At 38.6% G+C, this 26,729-nt stretch overlaps 1 protein-coding gene across 4 annotated transcripts in view; it reads right to left on the reverse strand.

The window, feature by feature from the left end:
* Positions 1-26,160, reverse strand: part of LOC126252967 (tonsoku-like protein) — a 286,128-nt gene extending 259,968 nt beyond the window's left edge. For 3 of the 4 annotated variants that reach the window (XM_049953987.1, XM_049953985.1, XM_049953983.1), the window contains exons 1-3: positions 25,582-26,160; positions 19,027-19,073; positions 7,816-7,943 (exon numbers count right to left, since the gene is read on the reverse strand). In XM_049953987.1, coding sequence (XP_049809944.1) covers positions 7,816-7,943; positions 19,027-19,039 — 141 coding nt within the window. In that variant the 5' untranslated portion in view covers positions 19,040-19,073; positions 25,582-26,160. Of the gene's footprint in view, positions 1-7,815; positions 7,944-19,026; positions 19,074-19,442; positions 19,546-25,581 lie in introns of those variants that run through there. The other variant, XM_049953984.1, reaches the window with a different exon arrangement.
* Between the last annotated feature and the right edge of the window lie 569 nt (positions 26,161-26,729).

The raw sequence follows: 26,729 nt of genomic DNA on the forward strand, positions 1-26,729 counted from the left end.
AAAGTTTCTTTGAATGTTTCACTAAAAATAACATCTGAATTTGGATTCAGTAAAAGAAATCGGTTATTAATTTATCGCAGTTATCACCCACAGCAACTCACAGCATCTCCTTTCAACTTTTGAATGTCAAGGTAATGATCCCCCACAGGTGGCATTACTGACAGAGTGCCGATTGATTGGTACCGTAGTCTGTTTACTTTTGCTTAGCATCTCCTCTAGATGTAGCTAGTGTGAACAGTGCTGATGCTCAACGTTTCGATCTATGTTTACATCAATATTTATCGACTTTCAAGCATCATTGCAGTGAAATACCAACGATAACTCTGCTACTGTGAAATTGCTTGTTGACACTATGCTTTATAATACTTGCTTACATTTTGCTATTTCATCTGACTGTCATTTTTGTGCAGTTTTGTTATTTAATATTGTTTCTGTGATTTTTTTTATTAAGTTAATGTTCTCAGTTTGTTTATTTGGATACGCCACAAATGGAACTTCTGCAACTGAACATTTCAATTTATTATTCACTGCAGCATTACTTCAACTAATTGTAACCAAAACAAACAGCTCAGCTAAGCAATTTATATCTAGACATGCTGCTAGTTTGTCCAGCCCACATAAAAAATGGAAGAATGTCACAAAAGCTAAGGCTTTTTTTGGTGGATTTGTGTGTTACGGTATTCAGTCTCGCTACAACAGCCTTGTGTTCCCTAATTTATACATCAGTCACAATGCTCTCTTTTTGCTCAGAATTATTTGTCACTTAGGGGTCTAGTAAGCTATTGCAACATTTACACTTTGTGTGGGCTCCTGAACTAATAATTCACTCTAGTAATCAGAGAAGTATTTACTATAATTTTAGATGATGTTTTACACCCACAATCGACTAAACATGTATTTCCACCAACACATCAAGGGTAGATTGAAGTCGCCAGTATTTTATTAGTCAGGTACCTATTCAAAATGAGTCTCAAAGTTTCTTTGAATGTTTCACTAAAAATAACATCTGAATTTGGATTCAGTAAAAGAAATCGGTTATTAATTTATCGCAGTTATCACCCACAGCAACTCACAGCATCTCCTTTCAACTTTTGAATGTCAAGGTAATGATCCCCCACAGGTGGCATTACTGACAGAGTGCCGATTGATTGGTACCGTAGTCTGTTTACTTTTGCTTAGCATCTCCTCTAGATGTAGCTAGTGTGAACAGTGCTGATGCTCAACGTTTCGATCTATGTTTACATCAATATTTATCGACTTTCAAGCATCATTGCAGTGAAATACCAACGATAACTCTGCTACTGTGAAATTGCTTGTTGACACTATGCTTTATAATACTTGCTTACATTTTGCTATTTCATCTGACTGTCATTTTTGTGCAGTTTTGTTATTTAATATTGTTTCTGTGATTTTTTTTATTAAGTTAATGTTCTCAGTTTGTTTATTTGGATACGCCACAAATGGAACTTCTGCAACTGAACATTTCAATTTATTATTCACTGCAGCATTACTTCAACTAATTGTAACCAAAACAAACAGCTCAGCTAAGCAATTTATATCTAGACATGCTGCTAGTTTGTCCAGCCCACATAAAAAATGGAAGAATGTCACAAAAGCTAAGGCTAGAAGTTTTGTAGCTTCCTTATATGGGATTCAACAAAAGTCTTACTTTACTTTCATGCGGGGGCACAAACCATCTAAGTCATTCTGATGGTCTGGCAAAATATATTCTGGTCCAAATCATCATCATCATCATAATCTATGCAAATAATATTAAAGCTTTCATTTTTCTTCTGTTATTTCACTCAGAAATTTGTACAGATCTTATGAACATCAGTTAGCTTTCTTTAAATCAAGTGTTGCGTTAAATATTTGAAAAAATCAAATTTGTATTACTTTTTTCAAAAATACTTTTTATTTCGTCACCTATGAACAATTTAAAGTGAAGACTTATGACAATCTGGGTATACCACAATAAACTACATACTTTTGTGGGCAAATGTCATTTTTCAAGAAAGCACACCTCAAAGCACATACTACTGCCAACTCCAGCATCTCAGGCCGGAACGTAAACTCACGTGGGATGCAAGCAGTAATCTGGAGGAGCTGGGGAAGAGATAGTAACGTATGGATGGGGAGAGAGAGGAACACTGTCTGGCGGAGTGTGCAGGGTGTAGGGTGCCAGCAGGCGGAGTGTCAGGAGGTTGTGGACAGGGAGGTGGGGGAAAAGGAGCAACAAAGGAGAGGAAAGGGGAAAGATGGGCAGATGTGCTAGAAGAGGGCTGCAAATAAACAGGTTGGGAGGTGAGTATGGGGAGGAAATGGTAGGACAGAGTGGGTGGGTGGTGTGGGTCACTTTGCTGTGGACAAGAGCAAAGTAGACCACCCTGTGGCACAGCATGCACCTGAACATAACACACTTGATTTCAACGGTTGCTTCACTACTTGAGCCATCTGGATCCTTCCCTCCACCACCAGCTTTTCTAAACTGCGCAGATGGGAGTTATCCTTACAATATATTCTCTGCTATCATAATTATTCCGGCCACAACCTATGGTAACATACTGTCCCCATACCCTCTACCCAACAGTTTCCACCCCCTCTGTCCTACCATCACCCCCCTCCCCCCCACTCTCAACTCCCACCCTGTTTATTTGCAGCTCTAGTCCCTGCACTCTCCATCAGATAGTGTTCGTCTCTCATTCCCCACTCTTAGTGTACTATCCCTTTCACGCCCCACTAGAATGCTGCTTGCATCCCACATGATGTTGCATTCCAGCCCAATATGCTAGAGTTGATGGTCTTGTGTGCATGAGGTGTGCTTGCTTGTGTGTGTGTGTGTGTGTGTGTGTGTGTGTGTGCGTGCGTGTTTCACTGACAAAGACTGTGGCCAAAAGCTATATGTAATCTCAATATGGCAGACTGCAAAAGGCTTAATGTCACTAAAAGATAAACTACTTCTAAAAGCAACAAATACCCAAGCACCAATTGGAGAGTGTAAACACAAAATGACCATAGTGCCATTTTTCACAAAATCCATTTTCTGTGCTATTCTGTTCTCGGTACACTGTTACATGTCCCTAGACTTGATCCTAGTACCAAACAATGGAAAAAGTCTTTCAAACATGCATTAGTAGATGGAGCATGGTCTTTGTGCCAAGTTGTGCTTCCCTTTGGAGTTCCAAAATTTAAAGGATATGAAAATATTTGACTACAGTTCTACCAGTTACAAAGTTAATGCTGTATTTCTGTAGGTATTATCATAAATAAAACACAGAATTAATGGCACTCCAAAAAATATTTTCTTCCTGTATTTTGTTCAAAACTGACATTTTTGGCACCATGGCCGTGTACAAAATACAAGTTGATTCTTAGATAAAAGAAAACGCAACTATCCATTGTTAATAATGTTACATCACCAGTTTCAAATAGACTGTTCATCTTCAGACAGTTGTTCATGTTTATCTACATCATACTCCACAAGCAACCTAATGATGTGTGGCGGAGGGTACGTCTGGTACCACTAACTGATCCATTCCAGTGGGGAATGGCAAATGCATTAGTTCTAGTTTCTCGAATTTTCTCATCACCGACACTTCGTGAAATGTTGTTGTTGTTGTTGTTGTTGTGGTCTTCAGTCCTGAGACTGGCCTGATGCAGCCCTCCATCCTACTCTATCCTGTGCAAGCTTCTTCATCTCCCAGTACCTACTGCAACCTACATCCTTCTGAATCTGTTTAGTGTATTCATCTCTTGGTCCCGCTATACGATTTTTACCCTCCATACTGCCCTCCAATACTAAATTGGTGATCCCTTGATGCCTCAGAACATGTCCTACCAACCGATCCCTTCTTCTTGTCAAGTTGTGCCACAAACTTCTCTTCTCCCCAGTCCCATTCAATACCTCCTCATTAGTTATATGATCTACCCATCTAATCTTCAGCATTCTTCTGTAGCACCACATTTCGAAAGCTTCTATTCTCTTCTTGTCCAAACTAGTTATCGTCCCCGTTTCACTTCCATACATGGCTATGCTCCATACAAATACTTTCAGAAACGACTTCCCGACACTTAAATCTATACTCGATATTAACAAATTTCTCTTCTTCAGAAACGCTTTCCGTGCCATTGCCAGTCTACATTTTACATCCTCTCTACTTCGACCATCATCAGTTATTTTGCTCCCCAAATAGCAAAACTCCTTTACTACCTTAAGCGTCTCATTTCCTAATCTAATCCCCTCAGCATTAGCCGACTTAATTCGGCTACATTCCATTATTTTCGTTTTGCTTTTGTTGATGTTCATCTTATACCCTCCTTTCATGACACTATCCATTCCGTTCAACTGCTCTTCCAAGTCCTTTGCTGTCTCTGACAGAATTACAATGTCATCGGCGAACCTCAACATTTTTATTTCTTCTCCACGGATTTTAATACCTACTCCGAATTTTTCTTGTTTCCTTTACTGCTTGCTCAATATACAGATTGAATAACATCGGGGAGAGGCTACAACCCTGTCTCACTCCCTTCCCAAACACTGCTTCCCCTTCATGCCCCTCAACTCTTAAAACTGCCATCTGGTTTTTGTACAAATTGTAAATAGCCTTTCGCTCCGTGTATTTTACCCCTGCCACCTCCAGAATGTAAAAGAGAGTATTTCAGTCAACATTGTCCAAAGCTTTCTCTAAGTCTACAAATGCTAGAAACGTAGGTTTGCCTTTCCTTAATCTAGCTTCTAAGATAAGTCGTAGGGTCAGTATTGCCTCACGTGTTCCAATATTTCTACGGAAGCCAAACTGATCTCCAGGTCGGCTTACAAGTTTTTCCATTCGTCTGTAAAGAATTCTCGTTAGTATTTTGCATCCGTGACTTATTAAACTGATTGTTCGGTAATTTTCACATCTGTCAGCACCTGCTTCCTTTGGGATTGGAATTATTATATTCTTCTTAAAGTCTGAGGGTATTTCGCCTGTCTCATACATCTTGCTCACCAGATGGTAGAGTTTTGCCAGGACTGGTTCTCCCAAGACCGTCAGTAGTTTTAATGGAATGTTGTCTACTCCCGGGGCCTTGTTTCGACTCAGGTCTTTCAGTGCTCTGTCACACTCTTCACGCAGTAACATATCTCCCATTTCATCTTCATCTACATCCTCTTCCATTTCCATAATATTGTCCTCAAGTACATTGCCCTTGTACAGGCCCTCTATATACTCCTTCCACCTTTCTGCTTTCCCTTCTTTGCTTACAACTGGGTTTCCATCTGAGCTCTTGATATTCATACAAGTGGTTCTCTTTTCTCCAAAGGTCTCTTTAATTTTCCTGTAGGCAGTATCTATCTTACCCCTAGTGAGATAAACCTCTACATCCTTACATTTGTCCTCTAGCCATCCCTGCTTAGCCGTTTTGCACTTCCTGTCGATATCATTTTTGAGACGTTTATATTCCTTTTTGCCTGCTTCATTTACTGCATTTTTTATATTTCTTCCTTTCATCAATTAAATTCAATATTTCCTCTGTTACCAAAGGATTTCTACTAGCCTTCGTCTTTTTACCTACTAGATCCTCTGCTGCCTTCACTACTTCATCTCTCAAAGCTACCCATTCTGCTTCTACTGTATTTCTTTCCTTCATTCCTGTCAATTGTTCCCTTATGCTCTGCCTGAAACTCTGTACAACCTCTGGTTTAGTCAGTTTATCCAGATCCCATCTCCTTAAATTCCCACCTTTTTGCAGTTCCTTCAGTTTTAATCTACAGTTCATAACCAATAGATTGTGGTCAGAGTCCACATCTGACCCTGGAAATGTCTTACAATTTAAAACCTGGTTCCTAAATCTCTGTCTTACCATTATATAATCTATCTGAAATCTGTCAGTATCTCCAGGCTTCTTCCATGTATACAACCTTCTTTTATGATTCTTGAACCAAGTGTTAGCTAAGATTAAGTTGTGCTCTGTGCAAAATTCTATCAGGCGGCTTCCTCTTTCATTTCTTACCCCCTATCCATATTCACCTACTACGTTTCCTTCTCTCCCTTTTCCTACTACCGAATTCCAGTCACCTATGACTATTAAATTTTCGTCTCCCTTCACTATCTGAATAATTTCTTTTATTTCGTCATACATTTCTTCGATTTCTTCGTCATCTGCAGAGCTAGTCGGCATATAAACTTGTACGACTGTAGTAGGCGTGGGCTTCGTGCCTATCTTGGCCACAATAATGCGTTCACTATGCTGTTTGTAGTAGCTTACCCGCACTCCTATTTTTTTATTCATTATTAAACCTACTCCTGCATTACCCCTATTTGATTTTGTATTTATAACCCTGTATTCACCTGACCAAAAGTCTTGTTCCTCCTGCCACCAAACGTCACTAATTCCCACTATATCTAACTTTAACCTATCCATCTCCCTTTTTAAATTTTCTAACCTACATGCCCGATTAAGTGATCTGACATTCTACGCTCCGATCCGCAGAACGCCAGTTTTCTTTCTCCTGATAACGACGTCCTCTTGAGTAGTCCCCACCCGGAGATCCGAATGGAGGACTATTTTACCTCCGGAATATTTTACCCAAGAGAACGCCATCATCATTTAACCATACAGTAAAGCTGCATGCCCTCAGGAAAAATTACAGCTGTAGTTTCCCCTTGCTTTCAGCCGTTTGCTGCACCAGCACAGCAAAGCCGTTTTGCTTAGTGTTACAAGGCCAGATCAGTCAATCATCCAGACTGTTGCCCCTGCAACTACTGAAAAGGCTGCTGCCCCTCTTCAGGAACCACATGTTTGTCTGGCATCTCAACAGATACCTCTCCGTTGTGGTTGCACCTACGGTACGGTGAGATGTATATGGGAGGAAATAATACATTGCCTGATTCTTTCCAGAAAGTGCTTGCTCGAAATTTCAGTAGCAAATCTTCCTATGATGCATAACGGCTCTCTTGTAACTTCTGCCACTGGAGTTTGTTGAGCATCTCTGTAACACTTTAATGCCGACTAAATGAACCTGTGACGAAATGTATCGGCCTTCATTCACTCTTCTCTATCCTTTCTATCAGGCCTACCTGGTAACGGCCCTAGATAGATGAGCAATACTCAAGAATTGGTCAAGCAACTGCCTTGTGAGCCGCTTCCTACGCAAATGTGTTACATTTCCTTTAGACTCTTCCTGAATTCCAATCTGGCATCTGCTTTTCCTACCACTTGTTTTATGCAGACACTCCACTTAAGGTTGTTCTGGATATTATATTACATTTGTTCTTGTTTACATTAGTTGTTGGAACAGCAACAAACAACTAATGTAAACAACAACAAATGTAATATAAAAGTGAACCGCCATCTGAAGATAAAACTGACAAAAACTGCAAAGGGACTACTTGCGTAAATAAACAAATTATGAACTGTGGCTGGTTGCTGCTTTCTTCTTTGCAAGAAGCAACTTGTAAAAACTTTCTTACTGACAACGAGAACCAATCAGTCTCATGGTACAACACTTAGAGCATTCTTAATAAAGTATTTATTTTCTCAGCTGCCTCATTTTTTGTTGTGAGCAGCATAATTTTTGGATAAAATCATTTATGTACAAAGAGTAATTCATAGTTTCTTTTCATCCTCCTGACAACTGCCAGGTTTGACACTTCTGATATTTTCCATTTCACTCTTTAATTTAATTTAATATGTCCTTTCTGAACACTTGGTAAAACTTCAGCTCAAGTTAACTCTAGCTTTTGCCAGTTTTCAGTACATATAATGACTATTATTGCTAATAAATAAGAAATAACATAAAACAAACTTCATAAATAAATAATGCATATATACCTTATACTGTTCTAATGCCTCCTCATACCTCCCATCACGGAAATACAGCTGTGCAAGCCTTTGGCAAATATTTGCCACTAATTCCAGGTTATCTCCAGAAAGAGCTTTCCTCTTTTTCTTTAACAATTCTGAATAATGAGAAAAACCATGACAAATTTATTTGAGAAATGAAACAACAAAGATAAAACACAGTGAATTCTCATGCCACACACTATAGAATAATGTAGTGAAGGTATAGATCTTCCACTGAAAGCTTGGGAGAATTTTCCAGAGTTCATCAAATTTCATCTAAAGTATAAAAATCGGGAAAAAAAGAATGTACAAGAAGAATGATACAGTCAACAAGAGAGTCCTATTAGTATGATCCTTTTAAATAAAAGAATAGTGAATGTAATTAGAAGACTAAAGTAACAATTTTTCACATTTCAAAATATGTTTTGTTATTTTGTTTGTATGCAAGGTTATACTCTGTAAAGACAATGTAACATATAAACTAAAAACTAAAAACTCCTCCCGAACAGGCCATGAAGGCCCAACAGTACGTCCAGTTGCCGTGTCATCCTCAGCCCACAGGCGTCACTGGATGCGGATATGGAGGGGCATGTGGTAAGCACACCGCTCTCCCGGCCGTACGTCAGTTTCCGAGACTGGAATGTAACATGAAGCACAATAGCAATGAACTACTAGATCAGGTAGACATGTGACACCCATATAGGTCCAACACTTTCCTAAGTACATGCCATAGCAGTATTAATAAGTTGGTAGCAATATCACTGACCAACTTCAATTACAGACTGTCAACTGAACAGTGCAAGGGGTGCAAGAGAATGATTGAGAACAGCACTTTAAAAAAATTATGGTCAACTATAAATTGTTCAACAGATCAAAGCTGAAAAATAATGTCTATAACAGTGTAGCTAAATCCCTGTTTTATTAACAAACGCACATTTAAACTAACTCTTCATGGTTATTTAAAAGAAGCTTTTCCCCCTCTTACACTACTGCAATACCTGGTATCAGCTATTCAGAGGTGTGAAGAAAAAAGAATCTGCCTCGGGATATAGAAATCTCAATAAACCATGCCTAACAAATTATGGCAGACAACATAAATTGCAATAATACTCACCCTACAAAAGAAGAATTAGTTAAATATATGAATTCTGGATTATGAGTAGTGAAGACTATGCTTTTGCCTCAAGTGGAGTTAATTTATTTCTGCTGAAAGAGTCCACAATTAAAGATCAATACTTACAATGAAGGACATGAAAGTTTGAAAAGTTCATTGCAAATGGCATGGGTGACACTACAACCCCTTGGCACTGATTGCACACAACTAATAAGATTAAAAGTGCATAACATCCACAAGTTAAAATAGGGGAATGGAGAATACATTATTTGCTGGAACAAAGAAGTGCGGAAATGCAAGGCAAGTTCTGAAATGAGAGATGTCCAAACACCAAGAAAGAAATATGAAGCTTCAAAGAAAAATCTAAAAACTAAAAGGTGGCACACTACGTGCACTCGACTGATATGCAGGACAGCATTAGGGACAGTGACTGCAGGGATAGTTCAGGGTTGTGAGAGGGAGAATAAATGACAACAAAAGATGATGGGCAAGAGACACAAGAATAGGAAAGGGAGAGACTGAATAGAATTCACATTTAAACCAGTGAATAGTTCATAGGACATAAAGAAAGTTCTGCACACACAATAAATACAAATTTGTGGGGATACTGTATACTGCAGTTTGTCAAGGTTGGAACTGGAGTCCTATTAATTAATTCTAATGAAATATAGAATTAATTTTTTTAATGTAGAAAGTAGGATAGAGGAATAGAGCAAGAAGAAAATAATGTGCTGAAGAAAATTGAAAAAAATTCATTTCAGAAGAAATTAAACACCCACTGAAACTAGAGGAGCTGGCTATAATGCAAACACACAGGAATCTCTGAACATAGAAACACATATTTAAATTTGATACAAAAGATGTGAATTAAAGTGATAACAATGAAGGATGGTTAGGGTTCTAAGATCAATAAATATTAGAATCATTTAAGATGAACAGTAATTTACAGCAACCAAAACTGTCGAAGGAGTCAACTATTGCTTTGTTCACATTGCTTGCATAGCATTTGTCTGAACTGATTTAGGGGAATCAAAAATGACCTCAACCAAAGTAGACGACTGAGCATTACAACCTGTGCCTCCAAAATATGAGTTCAACAGTTCAACTAATGCTCCATCTCACTCAATACAAAAAGATTCTATGTGATACCATACATGGACCAGATAGTAGAAGGAGTAACAAACAATGATATGAAAAACACCAGAATCCTATCCAAGAGTGTAACAAATTCAGACATGTATAACCTAACATGCAGTTTTCATAACAGTGAGTGCTCTCATGACAAAAGTTTGGAAAAATCTCACACCGAAAAAAATGAACACAGAGGTGTATTGTTACAATTGAAGATTGTCCAATGGAACAGAAGAAACATTACAAAGAACATCAGTTTTCTTTCAGTGTGAAATTTATTAAGGGATAAAATTTGGTTTTGAAAATGAAACAAATTACTTCCAATTTAGATGGCAGAGGTGTAGTGCAGGTCAAAGCACAATATCTACAGAAAAAGAACAGAAATCAACTACACGCCAACTGTTCCACTTGCTACCTAAGTAAATAACAGCTTCTCTGTCTTCCAAACCTTAAAATGCATGTTTGAACTTTATATGAATTCCATCTCGTACAGAGTTATCAAAAACTCTCTATTCTAATAAACATGCTCAGGCACCTACAAAAAATGTTTCGAACAGTGAAAGCACTGGTAGGACAAATGTATTTGTTGTAATGCAGAGTATTTTGAAGAGGATAAGGTCATTTTGTAAATAATTTGAAAAGCTTTAAAAAACAATTTTGTGGTTTTTTTACCTCCTCATAGTTTAGGAAAGTGCTTATATAGAGTAAATGGTGAATCAGCAGTCATAATCAAAGAAAGGGGTAGATAAGATATATTGATCATATAGGAAAACTATTGTCCTTGTAGATTGGAAAAACATAATGTCATTGTGCTATAAATAAACTGCAGGTGTATCCAAAATAAGACACAAGAATCAATCTCTCCTATTAAAGGTAATAATGGTCACACAGTACTAGGAACAGAAAGCTGGAAGTGAAAAGCAGAAAAATTTTAAATGCAGATTGGAATATACAGAGAGGTCCACAAAAATGTAGACATTCTTTGATAATTAATACCTTTGGAACAAAATGACATAGCTTTGCAATTTTGCGCAGCAGCGTAGTCCATTGTTTTCTCCACAGATCTTTGCATGCATTTTGCAGCAGATGACAATGCAGCAATGCATGGAGTAATATTTTCGTTTTAGCAAAACAAGGCCATATTGAAGTGGTACTGTAAATAGGAAAACTTGATGGAGGTACAACAGTAATGGGGTAATGTGTACGGGACTGAGCCACCAACATGTACAACAATTTATCATATTCGGGATAAATTTGAAGCCAATGGTACTGCTCAGGATGTGCATAAGGGAAGATCTGACCGACCAAAAACAACAAGTTCACCTTCCAGTGTTGCAACATTTTACTTGGTAACTTCAAAAATCTATGAAGCAGGGTGCACATGAAAGCAGAGTAAGCCAATCAAGCACACAATGAATTCTGAAGGCTCCAAAGTGGAAAGTGTATATTCGAAAATCACTGCATGTTATGAACGAGGATGACCCGAATCAGAGGATGAAGTACTGCGAGTGGTTTGAAGGCATGTTTTGTGAGGATGAGCATCTTACGGGGATGGTTATCTGGTATGACGAGGTGAAATTAAAACTGAAAGGTATTGTAAAACTCCCACAAATTTGTGTAAAGGGCTCCTGAAAATCCTCACGTCCTTCCACTCTTCTTGGAAGGTAACATAACTCATGGGGTGTATCTCATATGCTGCAAACACTGATTTTACCTGGCATCTGAGACATGTTTGGAAATGAAAGATTTTTACCTACAACAACATGGTGCCCCACCTCATTACCACAGAGATGTCAGAGCCTACTTGGACGAAAATCTACACGGGCGATAGATAGGTTGAAGAGGAACTGTTATATTCCCAACGCAGACATGCTCATATCTCTCACCGTATACATTTTAGAGCCCACATTTACTAGACTCTTTCGTTTCAAATGACTGTTCCTGTCATATCCCTGAATACTGACCATTCCTCCTGGGACACCATGTATATGGGAACTGTGAATAGAGTCCACACATATGAAGCACAATGCTTTCCAAAATGAGATTTGTTCCCTGAACAGACCATCCTGGCACTAGTTTTCCGTGGTTTTACCAAGCTGTGAAGGTGAATGATGGGACTGTTCAGTTGATAAGGCCATGGCCGACTTCCTGCTTTATCCCACCTAATCTTATCCTACTTTGTGTATGTATATATATTATTTCAGTAATGTAACCGACGTGTTCTGTACTGTTGTATCAAATGGCCTTAGATGATTATTAAATAATAATAATAATAATAATAATAATAATAATAATAATGATAATAATAATAACATTGATTACCAAAAAGCTTTTGATAGTGTACCCCACTCATGGTTACTACAAATATTGGAAATATACAAAGTAGATCCTAAATTGATACCGTTCCTAAACATAGTACTGAAAAATTGGAAAACCACACTTAATATCCAAACAAATTCAAATAATATCACATCACAGCCAATACAGATTAAGCGTGGAACATACCAAGGAGACTCATTAAGTCCTTTCTGGTTCTGCCTTGCTCTGAACCCACTATCCAACAAGCTAAATAATACAAACTATGGATACAATATTACTGGAACATACCCACACAAAATCACACATTTGCTATACATGGATGATCTAAAACTACTGGCAGCAACAAATCAACAACTCAACCAATTACTAAAGATAACAGAAGTATTCAGCAATGATATAAATATGGCTTTTGGAACAGACAAATGTAAGAAAAATAGCATAGTCAAGGGAAAACACACTAAACAAGAAGATTAAATATTGGATAACCATAGCGACTGCATAGAAGCGATGGAAAAAACAGATGCCGATAAATATCTAGGATACAGACAAAAAATAGGAACAGATAATACAAATATTAAAGAAGAACTAAAAGAAAAATATAGACAAAGACTAACAAAAATACTGAAAACAGAATTGACAGCAAGAAACAAGACAAAAGCTATAAATACTTATGCTATACCAATATTGACCTACTCATTTGGAGTAGTGAAATGGAGTAACACAGACCTAGAAGCACTCAATACACTTACACGATCACAATGCCACAAACATAGAATACATCACATACATTCAGCAACAGAAAGATTCACATTAAGCAGAAAGGAAGGAGGAAGGGGATTTATCGACATAAAAAAAAACCTACATTGTGGACAGGTAGACAATTTAAGAAAATTCTTTATAGAACGAGCAGAAACTAGCAAAATACACAAAGCAGTCACTCATATAAATACATCAGCTACACCTCTGCAATTTCACAAGCACTTCTACAATTCTTTAGATCACATAACATCAACAGATACGAAGAACGTAAATTGGAAAAAGAAAACACTACATGGCAAGCACCCGTATCATCTAACACAGCCACACATCGATCAAGACGCATCCAACACATGGCTAAGAAAAGGCAATATATACAGTGAGATGGAAGGATTCATGATTGCAATACAGGATCAAACAATAAACACCAGATATTACAGCAAGAATATTATTAAAGATCCCAATACCACAACAAATAAATGCAGACTTTGCAAACAACAAACAGAAACAGTAGATCACATCACAAGCGGATGTACAATACTAGCAAATACAGAATACCCCAGAAGACATGACAATGTAGCAAAAATAATACATCAACAACTAATAAAACAACAAGTTCCTACATACAAGTATGCACCACAAAATGTACTGGAGAATGATGAATACAAATTATACTGGAACAGAACCATTATAACAGATAAAACAACACCACATAACAAACCTGACATCATACTCACCAATAAAAAGAAGAAATTAACACAACTAATCGAAATATCCATACCCAGTACAACAAATATACAGAAGAAAACAGGAGAAAAAATTGAAAAATACATCCAACTGGCTGAGGAAGTCAAGGACATGTGGCAACAGGATAAAGTTGACATTATACCAATTATACTATCAACTACAGGAGTCATACCACACAATATCCACCAGTACATCAATGCAATACAGCTACATCCAAAGGTATATATACAACTACAGAAATCTGTAATTATTGATACTTGTTCAATTACTCGAAAGTTCCTAAATGTAATGTAACATATACCGTACAGTTAAAAGGAAGTCACGCTTGATCAAGGTCCACGTCACTTTCCATTTTTAACCAATCATAACGTCTGAGAAATGAATTTTATAATAATAATAATTAGCAAGTTTTGATTTTCTAACACCACCAAATGAAAAATGGTAAAATAATTCTTCTATTTCATTTATTTTTCAGTCCCAGTGTCACATTTTTTATGTGACAAGTTTCAATCTCCCTGGAAAATCTTCAGACCTATGTTTGTGCCAACAAATACGTCTGTGTCAGAACAACCTGAGTGATGAGCGGTTTCAACACAGACACAGCAGGATGCTAACACAACTACATTCTAGATCTGAGTATGATCGGGGGCGATCAACACGTCATGTGTTAAAAAATGAGCAACTGAGACTGAAAAATAAATGACACATTATGGTTCTTTTCAATATCAATATAGTTGCTGTACTCTTGTGAAGCATATGTCGACTATAGGGGGAGGGATATAGAGGAATGCTAGATAAGAGTTATTGGCTTTGACCAGTGATGTAGGAAACATGCGACAAATGCTGTAAACAATATAGTGACTATAATGTGTCTTTTTTTCCAAACGAGACAAGCTACAAATCAGCCTGTCACCACAAACAGGTTTTCTTAGTATCAAATTCGTTGGCTTCACAAACTCACCCCCAAATTGTAGGCTTCCAAGCTAACCTAGATCTCAGGCAACGTTACAAATCAATCTCTCACCACAACTAGTTCTTTCCCCCACCTCCCCCCCCCAATATTTGTTGGCTTCATCAACTAACACACCCCCCCCCCCCATGAACCATGGACCTTGTCGTTGGTGGGAAGGCTTGCGTGCCTCAGCGATACAGATAGCCGTACCGTAGGTGCAACCACAACGGAGGGGTATCTGTTGAGAGGCCAGACAAACGTGTGGTTCCTGAAGAGGGGCAGCAGCCTTTCCAGTAGTTGCAGGGGCAACAGTCTGGATGATTGACTGATCTGGCCTTGTAACACTAAGCAAAACGGCTTTGGTGTGCTGGTACAGCAAACGGCTGAAAGCAAGGGAAAACTAAGGCTGTAATTTTTCCTGAGGGCATGTAGCTTTACTGTATGGTTAAATGATGATGGAGTCCTCTTGGGTAAAATATTCCGGAGGTAAAATAGTCCCCCATTCGGATATCCGGGCGGGGACTACTCAGGAGGACGTTGTTATCAGGAGAAAGAAAACTGGTGTTCTATGGATCGGAGTGTGGAATGTCAGATCCCTTAATCGGGCAGGTAGGTTAGAAAATTTAAAAATGGAAATGGGTAGGTTAAAGTTAGATATAGTGGTAATTAGTGAAGTTCAGTGGCAGGAGGAACAAGACTTCAGGTCAGGTGAATGCACGGTTATAAAAACAAAACCAAATAGGGGCAACGCAGGAGTAGGTTTAATAATGAATAGGACAATAGGAATGTGGGTAAGCTACTACAAACAGCATAGTGAACGCATTATTGTGGCCCAGAGAGACACAAAGCCCATGCCCACCACGGTTGTACAAGTTTATATGCCAACTAGCTCTGCAGATGACAAAGAGATTGATGAAGTGTATGATGAGATAAAAGAAACAATACAGATAGTGAAGTGAGACGAAAATTTAATAGTCATGGGTGACTGTAGCTCAATAATAGGAAAAGGAAGGTAAGCAAACGTAGTAGGCGAATATGGAATGGGCGTAAGGAATGAAAGAGGAAGCCGCCTGGTAGAATTTTGCACAGAGCATAACTTAATCATAGCCAACACTTGGTTCAAGAATCATAAAAGAAGGCTCTATACATGGAAGAAGCCTGGAGATACTGGAAGGTCTCAGATAGATTATATAATGGTAAGACAGAGATTTAGGAACCAGGTTTTAAATTGTAAGACATTTTCGGGGTCAGATGTGGACTCTGACCACAATCTATTGGTTATGAACTGTAGATTAAAACTGAAGAAACTGCAAAAAGGTGGGAATTTGAGGGGATGGAACCTAGATACACTGTAAAAACCAGAGGTTGTACAGAGCTTCAGGGAGAGCATTAGGGAACAATTGGCAAGAATAGGGGAAATAAATACAGTACAAGAAGAAGGGTTAGCCTTCAGAGATGAAATAGTGATGGTAGCAAAGGACCAAGTAGGTAAAAATACGAGGGCCAGTAGAAATCCTTGGGTAACAGAAGAGATACTGAATTTAATTGATGAAAGGAGAAAATACAAAAATGCATAAAATGGAGCAGGCAAAAAGGAATACAAACGTCTCAAAAATGAGATCGACAGGAAGTGCAAAATGGCTAAGCAGGGATGGCTAGAGGACAAATATAAGGATGTAGAGGTTTGTCTCACCAGGGGTAAGATAGATACAGCCTACAGGAAAATTAAAGAGACCTTTGGAGAAAAGAGAACCACTTGCATGAATATTAATAGCTCAGATGGAAACCCAGTTCTAAGCAAAGAAGGGAAAGGAGAAAGGTGGAAGGAGCATATAGAGCGTCTATACTAGGGCAATGTTCTTGAGGATAATGTTATATAAATGAAAGAGAATGTAGATGAAGATAAAATAGGAGATATGACACTGCGTGAAGAGTTTGACAGAGCACTGAAAGAGTTAAGTCAAAACAAGGCACCAGGAGTAGACAACATTTCATTAGAACTACTGACAGTCTATGGAAAGCCAGGCCTAACAAAACACTACCATCTAGCGAGAAAGATGTATGAGACAGACGAAATACCCTCAGACTTCAAGAAGAATATAATAATTCCAAAACCAAAGAAAGCAGGTGTTGACAGATGTGAAAATTACCAAACTATCAGTTTAATAAGCCACGGCTGCAAAATGTTGTTGTTGTTGTTGTTGTGATCTTCAGTCCTGAGACTGGTTTGTTGCAGCTCTCCATGCTACTGTATCCTGTGCAAGCTTCTTCATGTCCCAGTACCTACTGCAACCTACATCCTTCTGAATCTGCTTAGTGTATTCATCTCTTGGTCTCCCGCTACAATTTTTACCCTCCACGCTGCCCTCCAATACTAAATTGGTGATCCCTTGATGCCTCAGAACATGTCCTACCAACTGATCCCTTCTTCTGGTCAAGTTGTGCCACAAACTTCTCTTCTCCCCAATCCTATTCAATACTTCCTCATAAGTTATGTGATCTACCCATCTAATCTTCAGCATTCTTCTGTAGCACCACATTTCAAAAGCTTCTATTCTATTCTTGTCTAAACTATTTATCGTCCATGTTTCACTTCCATACATGGCTACACTCCATACAAATACTTTCAGAAATGACTTCCTAACACTTAAATCTATACTCGATGTTAACAAATTTCTCTTCTTCAGAAACGCTTTCCTTGCCAGCGCCAGTCTACATTTTATATCCTCTCTACTTCGACCATCGTCAGTTATTTTGCTCCCCAAATAGTAAAACTCCTTTACCACTTTAAGTGTCTCATTTCCTAATCTAATTCCCTCAGCATCACCCGACTTAATTCGACTACATTCCATTATCCTGTAATTCTGTCAGAGACAGAAGAGACAGCAGAACGGAATGGACAGTGTCTTGAAAGGAGGATATAAGATGAACATCAACAAAAGCAAAACTAGGATAATGGAATGTAGTCGAATTAAATTGGGTGATGCTGCGGGAATTACAATAGGAAATGAGACGCTTAAGGTAGTAAAGGAGTTTTGCTATTTGGGGAGCAAAATAACTGATGATAGTCGAAGTAGAGAGGATGCAAAATGTAGACTGGCAATGGCAAGGAAAGCGTTTCTGAAGAAGAGAAATTTGTTAATTTCGAGTATAGATTTAAGTGTCAGGAAGTCGTTTTTGAAAGTATTTGTATGGAGTGTAGCCATGTATGGAAGTGAAACGTGGTCGATAAATAGTTAGACAAGAAGAGACTAGAAGCTTTTGAAATGTGGTTTTACAGAAGAATGCTGAAAATTAGATGGGTAGATCATATAACTAATGAGGAGGTATTGAATAGAATTGGGGAGGAGTATGTGGCACAACTTGACAAGAAGAAGGGACCAGTGGGTAGGACATGTTCTGAGGCATCAAGGGATCACCAATTTAGTATTGGAGGGCAGCATGGAGGGGAAAATTCATAGAGGGAGACCAAGAGATGAATACACTAAAGTGATTCAGAAGGACGAAGGTTGCAGTAGGATAGAGTAGCTTGCACAGGATAGAGTAGCGTGGAGAGCTGAATCAAACTAGTCTCTGGACTGAAGACAACAACCCACAACAACAACAACTAACAACAAAACTGTGAATATATTCACGCCAAGTTGATGTGACAGCAGCCTTAAACATTACTATCACTGGCCAAAGCCGACGACTCGTCTTGAACTTTCCTCTTGATCCAAAGAAAGCACTATGACTGCTACTAATATTTGAGTTATTACACACCTACAAATAATCAGCCATGATAACTGGCTAATATTTCTACTACAGACAAGCTGCAAGTGATTCCAGTTAATGCCATCTTGCTGCTTTCAAGTGACAACTCTGTGAAGAAAACTGGCACGCACAAATGATTGTACATGCAGGGACTCCACTCAGTGCTTAAGACATGCACAGCAGCTATTTCACACTACTCATAATGTGCCCCTTCCCTTACACATTAAGCCATGGAGAATACATATATAGGTGTAAATATGAGAGTAAATGGTAGAAATACATGTGGCTCAACACAGCCTCTTTACATACATATGTTTTCCTAATAATTAATTCATAACAGAGAAAATAGTAGCACCTATGTTAGAGTATCCTGTGAATAACTTAAGACATAAATGAATTATAATTATTTATAGCTGCTGACACTTACTTTCTTCCTCCATGTTGTATTTTATCAGTTTTTGAAAGCAGAGACAGCTGCAAGGAAGATAACACATTGATGAAAACAGCAATCCAGCTACTAAATGTTACAAATTCAAATACATGTTAATGATGTGTATACACTAATGGGCAATTGAATTAGGGGCACCTGACTAGTAGAGATGGGTGCAAGGCATACAAAATTAGCTGGCAGTAAGTTGACAGTGCGATGGTGTGTGTGTGTGTGTGTGTGTGTGTGTGTGTGTGTGTGTGTGTGTGTGTGTGTGTGTGTGTGTGTGTGTGTGTAGGGGGGGGGGAGGGCTTGCATGGGGGAGGGGGAGCACACATGTACTCATTTAATCAGAACTAAAATAACATTCACATAAGAATACCTCCACCTGCCTGAATGATGCTATTATAACCTACCAAAAGTACCACCCGTGTGTATCACGTCTTCCAACACAAGCATCTTTTTCCGTACATGTAACATCCAGTCGTATGTTCCTGGGCTCTTTGCACAGCAGATGTACACATTTGGGGTAGTAGGTTTCACTCCTCACAGAGTAGAGCTGGCTCCGGACAGTATAGATGCTCATCGTTATTTCTGTCATCAGCACTGAATTGCTGGGGGCCAATCCATATGAAGTGGTCCAGTGATGGTTGCTTGACCATTTTTAAATATTTTAGTTTTTTATATGTGATTGCACTATATTTGAGAAGTTCAAAACAGTTTTTTTTAATAATTTATCTTGCACCTATACTGGATGGCGGCCATTTTCATTTGTAGGCGCACAATGATTTTTCGGTCTGGAGACATTAGCAAAAATTTGAATATCTCTGCACTGGGTTAAGTTACACATTGCAATTGACACGATTGTTTTTAGGAAAGTGCCCTCTACAACATTGTCTATTACACAAAATACCCTAAATTCAAAAATAACCAGTCAAAATGAGCTCCAAAGTTTCGTATCCAAGGTTTCAAAAATCCACTTTTTAGGTCCAAAAATAACAAACAAGGACTGATTTATGAGAGTCTATTTTTTTCCTGTAGTTAGCATACACTACTAGCCTCATATAGAGCAAGAACAATTACAAATAGTTCCTTAACATTTTATGAATTTTTGAAATTTTAAATTTTAATCTTTTGTAAAGCTTGGGGTTAGTTATCTCAGGTGGGACTGAATACAAAAATATGATTTTTGGGGAACACCGGATATTACTTCTGTTTTACTGGGTGCTTTCTGTCTATTACTACGAACTGTGACCTGTCTAACAGGAAATCATGAATCCAGTAGCACAACTGAGACAATATTCTGTAGGCACACAGCTTGGTTAGAAGACACTTGCGTGGAACAGTGTCGAAAGCCTTCTGAAAATCTAAAAATATGGAGTCAAACTGACATCCCCTGTCGATAGCACTCATTACTTCACAAGTATAAAGAGCTAGTTGTGTTCCGCAAGAACGATATTTTCTGAATCCGTACTGACTGTGTCAATAAATTGTTTTCTTCGAGGTACTTCATAATGTTCGAATACAGTATGTGTTCCAAAACCCTACTGCAAATCAACATCAGTGATATGGGTCCATAATTCAGCGGATTACTCCTAGTTCCCTTTTTGGGTATTGATGTGACTTGAGCAACTTTCCAGTCTTTAGGTAAGGAACCCCCCCCCCCCCATGAACCATAGAACTTGCCGTTGTTGGGGAGGCTTGCGTGCCTCAGCGATACAGATAGCCGTACCGTAGGTGCAACCACAACGAAGGGGTATCTGTTGAGAGGCCAGACAAACGTGTGGTTCCTGAAGAGGGGCAGCAGACTTTTCAGTAGTTGCATGGGCAACAGTCTGGATGATTGACTGATCTGGCCTTGTAACACTAACCAAAACAGGCTTGCTGTGCTGGTACTGCGAACGGCTGAAAGCAAGGGGAAACTACAGCCGTAATTTTTGCCGAGGGCAAGCAGCTTTACTGTATGGTTACATGATGATGGCGTCCTCTTGGATAAAATATTCCGGAGGTAAAATAGTCCCCCATTCGGATCTCCGGGCGGGGACTACTCAGGAGGACGTCGTTATCAGGAGAAAGAAAACTGGCATTCTACGGATCGGAGTGTGGAATGTGAGATCCCTTAATCAGGCAGGTAGGTTAGAAAATTTAAAAAGCGAAATGGATAGGTTAAAGTTAGATATAGTGGGAATTAGTGAAGTTCGCTGGCAGGAGGAACAAGACTTCTGGTCAGGCGAATACAGGGTTATAAATACAAAATCAAATAGGGGTAAGTGGCCAAGATAGACACGAAGCCAACGCCTACCACAGTAGTACAAGTTGATATGCCAACTAGCTCTGTAGATGACAAAGAAATTGAAGAAATGTATGATGAAATAAAAGAAATTATGCAGATAGTGAAGGGAGACGAAAATTTAATAGTCATGGGTGACTGGAATTCAGTAGCAGGAAAAGGAAGAGAAGGAAACGTAGTAGGTGAATATGGATTGGGGGGAAGAAATGAAAGAGGAAGCCGTCTGGTAGAATTTTGCACAGAGCACAACTTAATGATAGCTAACACTTGGTTCAAGAATCATAAAAGAAGGTTGTATACATGGAAGAAGCCTGGAGATACTGACAGGTTTCACATAGATTATATAATGGTAAGACAGAGATTTAGGAACCAGGTTTTAAATTGTAAGACGTTTCCAGGGGCAGATGTGGACTCTGACCACAATCTATTGGTTATGAACTGTAGATTAAAACTGAAGAAACTGCAAAAAGGTGGGAATTTAAGGAGATGGGACCTGGATAAACTGAAAGAACCAGAGGTTGTAAAGAGTTTCAAGGAGAGCATAAGGAAACAATTGACAGGAATGGGGGAAAGAAATACAGTAGAAGAAGAATGAGTAGCTTTGAGGGATGAAGTAGTGAAGGCAGCAGAGGATAAAGTAGGTAAAAAGACGAGGGCTAGTAGAAATCCTTGGGTAACAGAAGAAATATTGAACTTAATTGATCAAAGGAGAAAATATAAAAATGCAGTAAATGAAGTAGGCAAAAAGGAATAAAAACGTCTCAAAAATGAGATCGACAGGAAGTGCAAAATGGCTAAGCAGGGATGGCTAGAGGACAAATATAAGGATGTAGAGGTTTGTCTCACTAGGGGTAAGATAGATACTGCCTACAGGAAAATTAAAGAGACCTTTGGAGAAAAGAGAACCACTTGTATGAATATCAAGAGCTCAGATGGAAACCCAGTTCTAAGTAAAAAAGGGAAAGCAGAAAGGTGGAAGGAGTATATAGAGGGTCTATACAAGGGTGATGTACTTGAGGACAATAGTATGGAAATGGAAGAGGATGTAGATGAAGATGAAATGGGAGATATGATACTGCATGAAGAGTTCGACAGAGCACTGAGAGACCTGAGTCGAAACAAGGCCCCGGGAGTAGACAACATTCCATTAGAACTACTGACAGCCTTGGGAGAGCCAGTCCTGACAAAACTCTACCATCTAGTGAGCAAGATATATGAGACAGGCGAAATACCCTCAGACCTTAAGAAGAATATAATAATTCAAATCCCAAAGAAAGCAGGTGCTGACAGATGTGAAAATTACCGAACAATCAGTTTAATAAGTCACGGATGTAAAATACTAACGCGAATTCTTTACAGACGAATTGAAAAACTTGTAAGCCGACCTGAAGATCAGTTTGGCTTCCGTAGAAATATTGGAACACGTGAGGTAATACTGACCCTACGACTTACCTTAGAAGATAGATTAAGGAAAGGCAAATTTACTTTTCTAGCATTTGTAGACTTAGAGAAAGCTTTTGACAATGTTGACTGGAATACTCTATTTCACATTCTGAATGTGGCAGGGGTAAAATACGGGGACCGAAAGGCTATTTACAATTTGTACAAAAACCAGATGGCAGTTATAAGAGTCAAGGGACATGAAAGGGAAGCAGTGGTTGGGAAGGGAGTGAGACAGGGTTGTAGCCTCTCCCCGATGTTATTCAATCTGTATATTGAGCAAGCAGTAAAGGAAACAAAAGAAAAATTCAGAGTAGGTATTAAAATCCGTGGAGAAGAAATAAAAACTTTGAGGTTTGCCAATGACAATGTAATTCTGTCAGAGACAGCAAAGGACTTGGAAGAGCAGTTGAACGGAATGGTTAGTGTCATGAAAGGAGGATATAAGATGAACATCAACAAAAGTAAAACAAGGATAATGGAATGTAGGCGAATTGAGTCGGGTGATGCTGAGGGAATTAGATTAGGAAATGAGTCATTTAAAGTAGTAAAGGAGTTTTGCTATTTGGGGAGCAAAATAACTGATGATGGTCGAAGTAGAGAAGACATAAAATGTAGACTGGCAATGGCAAGGAAAGCATTTCTGAAGAAGAGAAATTTGTTAACATCGAGTATAGATTTAAGTGTCAGGAAGTCGTTTTTGAAAGTATTTGTATGGAGTGTAGCCATGTATGGAAGTGAAACATGGACGATAAATAGTTTGGACAAGAAGAGAATAGAAGCTTTTGAAATGTGGTGCTACAGAAGAATGCTGAAGATTAGATGGGTAGATCACATAACTTATGAGGAGGTATTGAATAGGATTGGGGAGAAGAGAAATTTGTGGCACAACTTGACTAGAAGAAGGGATCGGTTGGTAGGACATGTGTTGAGGCATCAAGGGATCACCAATTTAGTATTGGAGGGCAGCGTGGAGGGTGAAAATCATACAGGGAGGCCAAGAGATGAATACACTAAGCAGATTCAGAAGGATTTAGGTTGCAGTTGTTACTGGGAGATGAAGTAGCTTGCACAGGATAGAGTAGCATGGAGAGCTGCATCAAACCAGTCTCAGGACTGAAGACCACAACAACAACAACAACAACAGGTAAGGAACTTTCTGTGAGCAAGTGGTTGTATATAATTGCTAAATATGGGAACTCTACCTGCAACATGTGCTTCGTTCATGAAACCCACTTCGCATCAACCTTCACTAATACCCACCCATTCTCCGTCCCCAGAAGCACACGTCTCCTATACATCCAGCTCATGTGAACAGCCATTTTCCTTCCACATCCCTCTCCACTTTATATCGCCTTCAGCACAGATCTCCCGAGACTGCACCTCGCAGTCCACTATCTTGTCCCTGCTACAGGTTTTCATACTCCCTCAAGCAGTACTACAGGATTTCCACACCCCTTCTGTACCCCTACCACTCCAACTGAGATCACCACTCAATGCAGTGCCCAGAGAAGACAATGGCTGTGTGTGTGCGTGTGTTTTTCTGTCTGATGGACTATGTCCAATAACTAAAAAACATCTAAGAGTTCTTTTAAATGTGCCTCTTGCTTGATGCTCAACATCTCTTTTATGTGGAGAGTAGCAATAAATCCTTTTTCATATAGTTATTCCATTATCTGAGAATAAATTGACAAGGAATGTTGATTTCATTTTGAAGATAATTTTATTATCCATTAAATTCTTTACATGACTGGTTAAATGTTATGTACTGGATCCACCTTGCATTTTTCAATATAGTACACATGTAAACATTAGGCTTCACTACTGGTCAATTTGTTACCATAAACAGAGTTTCTGTTTACACATGCTTTGGCTCTGCCATCTCACAACCAAACTGTCATTTTCCACCCTAAACTAGAACTCAGGCTGTGCTGCAGATCAATCTGTCACATATTTTTGGGGGGGGAAGAGGGGAGGGGGGGGGTCAATATGTAACTTTAGACAACCTTTAGGCTTAATTCCTTACTCCTTTCTGTGCAATTCAGGTAGTGTGATGGACAGTGTAAATCATTTCTCCATTCACTAAATATTTATAAAGATTACTGTTATTTTGAAGCTCTGATTGGTTCCCGACAAAAAGAAACTTTATAAGGGAGGAAATGTATTGCAAGGTTATCACTAGTATGCTCAACTGTTTGAAGTGCTGTCTCCAAGTGGTGCTGTAATGGACAGTGCATATTATCCTTATTAGCTACATGTTTCTGTGGAGCACAAATTTTTTCCTCAATACAAGTTCCCCAGAACATGAAGTCATAACACATCAGTGAATGGAGAAGTCAGTCATCGTTTTGAGACCTTCGACTCCAAAATCCGATGTTATAAATAACACAGAAGCTGTACAGAGAGAGTTAAGAAGGTCTGCAATTTATGATTTGTAGTTCACATTCTTGTCAGTATGAGCAACTAAGAATTCCGGATATTTTGTTTCACTCTTTCTAATAGTGTGGCCACATTTTGTGCAGTGCTGAATTGCATCTAATATGTTTTATTTAATTTCAGTGACAGTACATATGAAAGAAAATAGTTACACTAGTTTCCAAGAAAATAATTACAATGCAAAATAATCCACTCGCAGTGTTGACGGAAGAGCTCTCTCTCTCTCTCTGACACAGAGCTATATATAATCCAAGTGCTCAAGAGTGTATTTCATCATACCCTTAATTGTGAACAAAAGTAATAGGGCAGCAAACAGTACAAGGAATAAAATTAACTATATGCTTCTACACAATAACATTACGAATTTGTTCAGTAAATACAGTACTCACCAGGAATACTTCGCTAACTAGTTGCTCTGTACGTATTTCGAACAATTTTTGACAGGCAACACGTTCACTTATTGAGCAGCATTTCTAGTGCTTTCCTTCTACTCCAAACGCGTAACTTTATCACCATAATTAAACAGTAAAGACTGCCAGTCTCCAATGCTGGAGCATTCAGAAGCGCGGATTTCGTTACGTGTGACATAAATCTTCATATTTGCAATGTTGAAAACGTCCTGATTTCTAGAACATTTTGTGGTTTAACAGCTAAAGAACAAAAGATGTATTTGGAGCAGTGTACACTGAGAAATATTTTTAGCATTTTTAGGTCTCAAGCAATGTCGATTTAAAAGATAACATCGCACGTCCATCATTAAATAAATAAATGTGGATTTTAAACTTCAATCATAAATCGCCAGTATCAGCCTCACGGTGTTTTGTAAACAACTGAGATTAAGGTGCCATTGTCACAACAAAGTATTTTAAAAATGACGATTACACAGATGAATGCTTCAACGGCACAATAACTATCTCTCTTCTGCAGTAAATAACATAAACAAACAATTCATTTCACTTTGTAATCGTATCAGTTGTCACAAGGGCAAAATACGCGCGCAAAATCCTCTTATTACTAATCTTTGGAAATAATGTGATCTGTGGATACGCAAAACGATAGCACAGCCCGATTTCCACACGCAACGAAAGTGAAGACCTGTGCTGACGCCACAGCAAGTTGATTGACGGCAGATTCAGCTGTGCCGTCGTGTGACGCTATTTTCAAACGCTCCTGTTAATATTTCTTTTTCAATACGGGGTCAATCTGAATTATTCGTGCGAACATTGGTGTTGGCATTCATATTGTGGGATTAGAACTGACCCAAGAATACATTGACAATAACAGAAACCATAAATGTTGGATTTGGAAATAGATTTTAAACAGAATTAATACGGTGGCATCAAACAAACTTACAACGGACGTAGCATCCATAAGCGAAAACCTATGCGTGAATTACTTTCGAATGAAAAAACCCAATCTCAAGTAACTGCTTGAAGAAGTGTGACTTGGGCTACATTAAAAAATTCGGTACCCACTTTAGAGCTGTAGTCCTGGCTCGAGTGAAACTAGAATTAACACATCGATATAAATAAATAAA

This window comes from Schistocerca nitens, chromosome 4, assembly GCF_023898315.1.
Source record: "Schistocerca nitens isolate TAMUIC-IGC-003100 chromosome 4, iqSchNite1.1, whole genome shotgun sequence".
NCBI lineage: Eukaryota > Metazoa > Arthropoda > Insecta > Orthoptera > Acrididae > Schistocerca > Schistocerca nitens.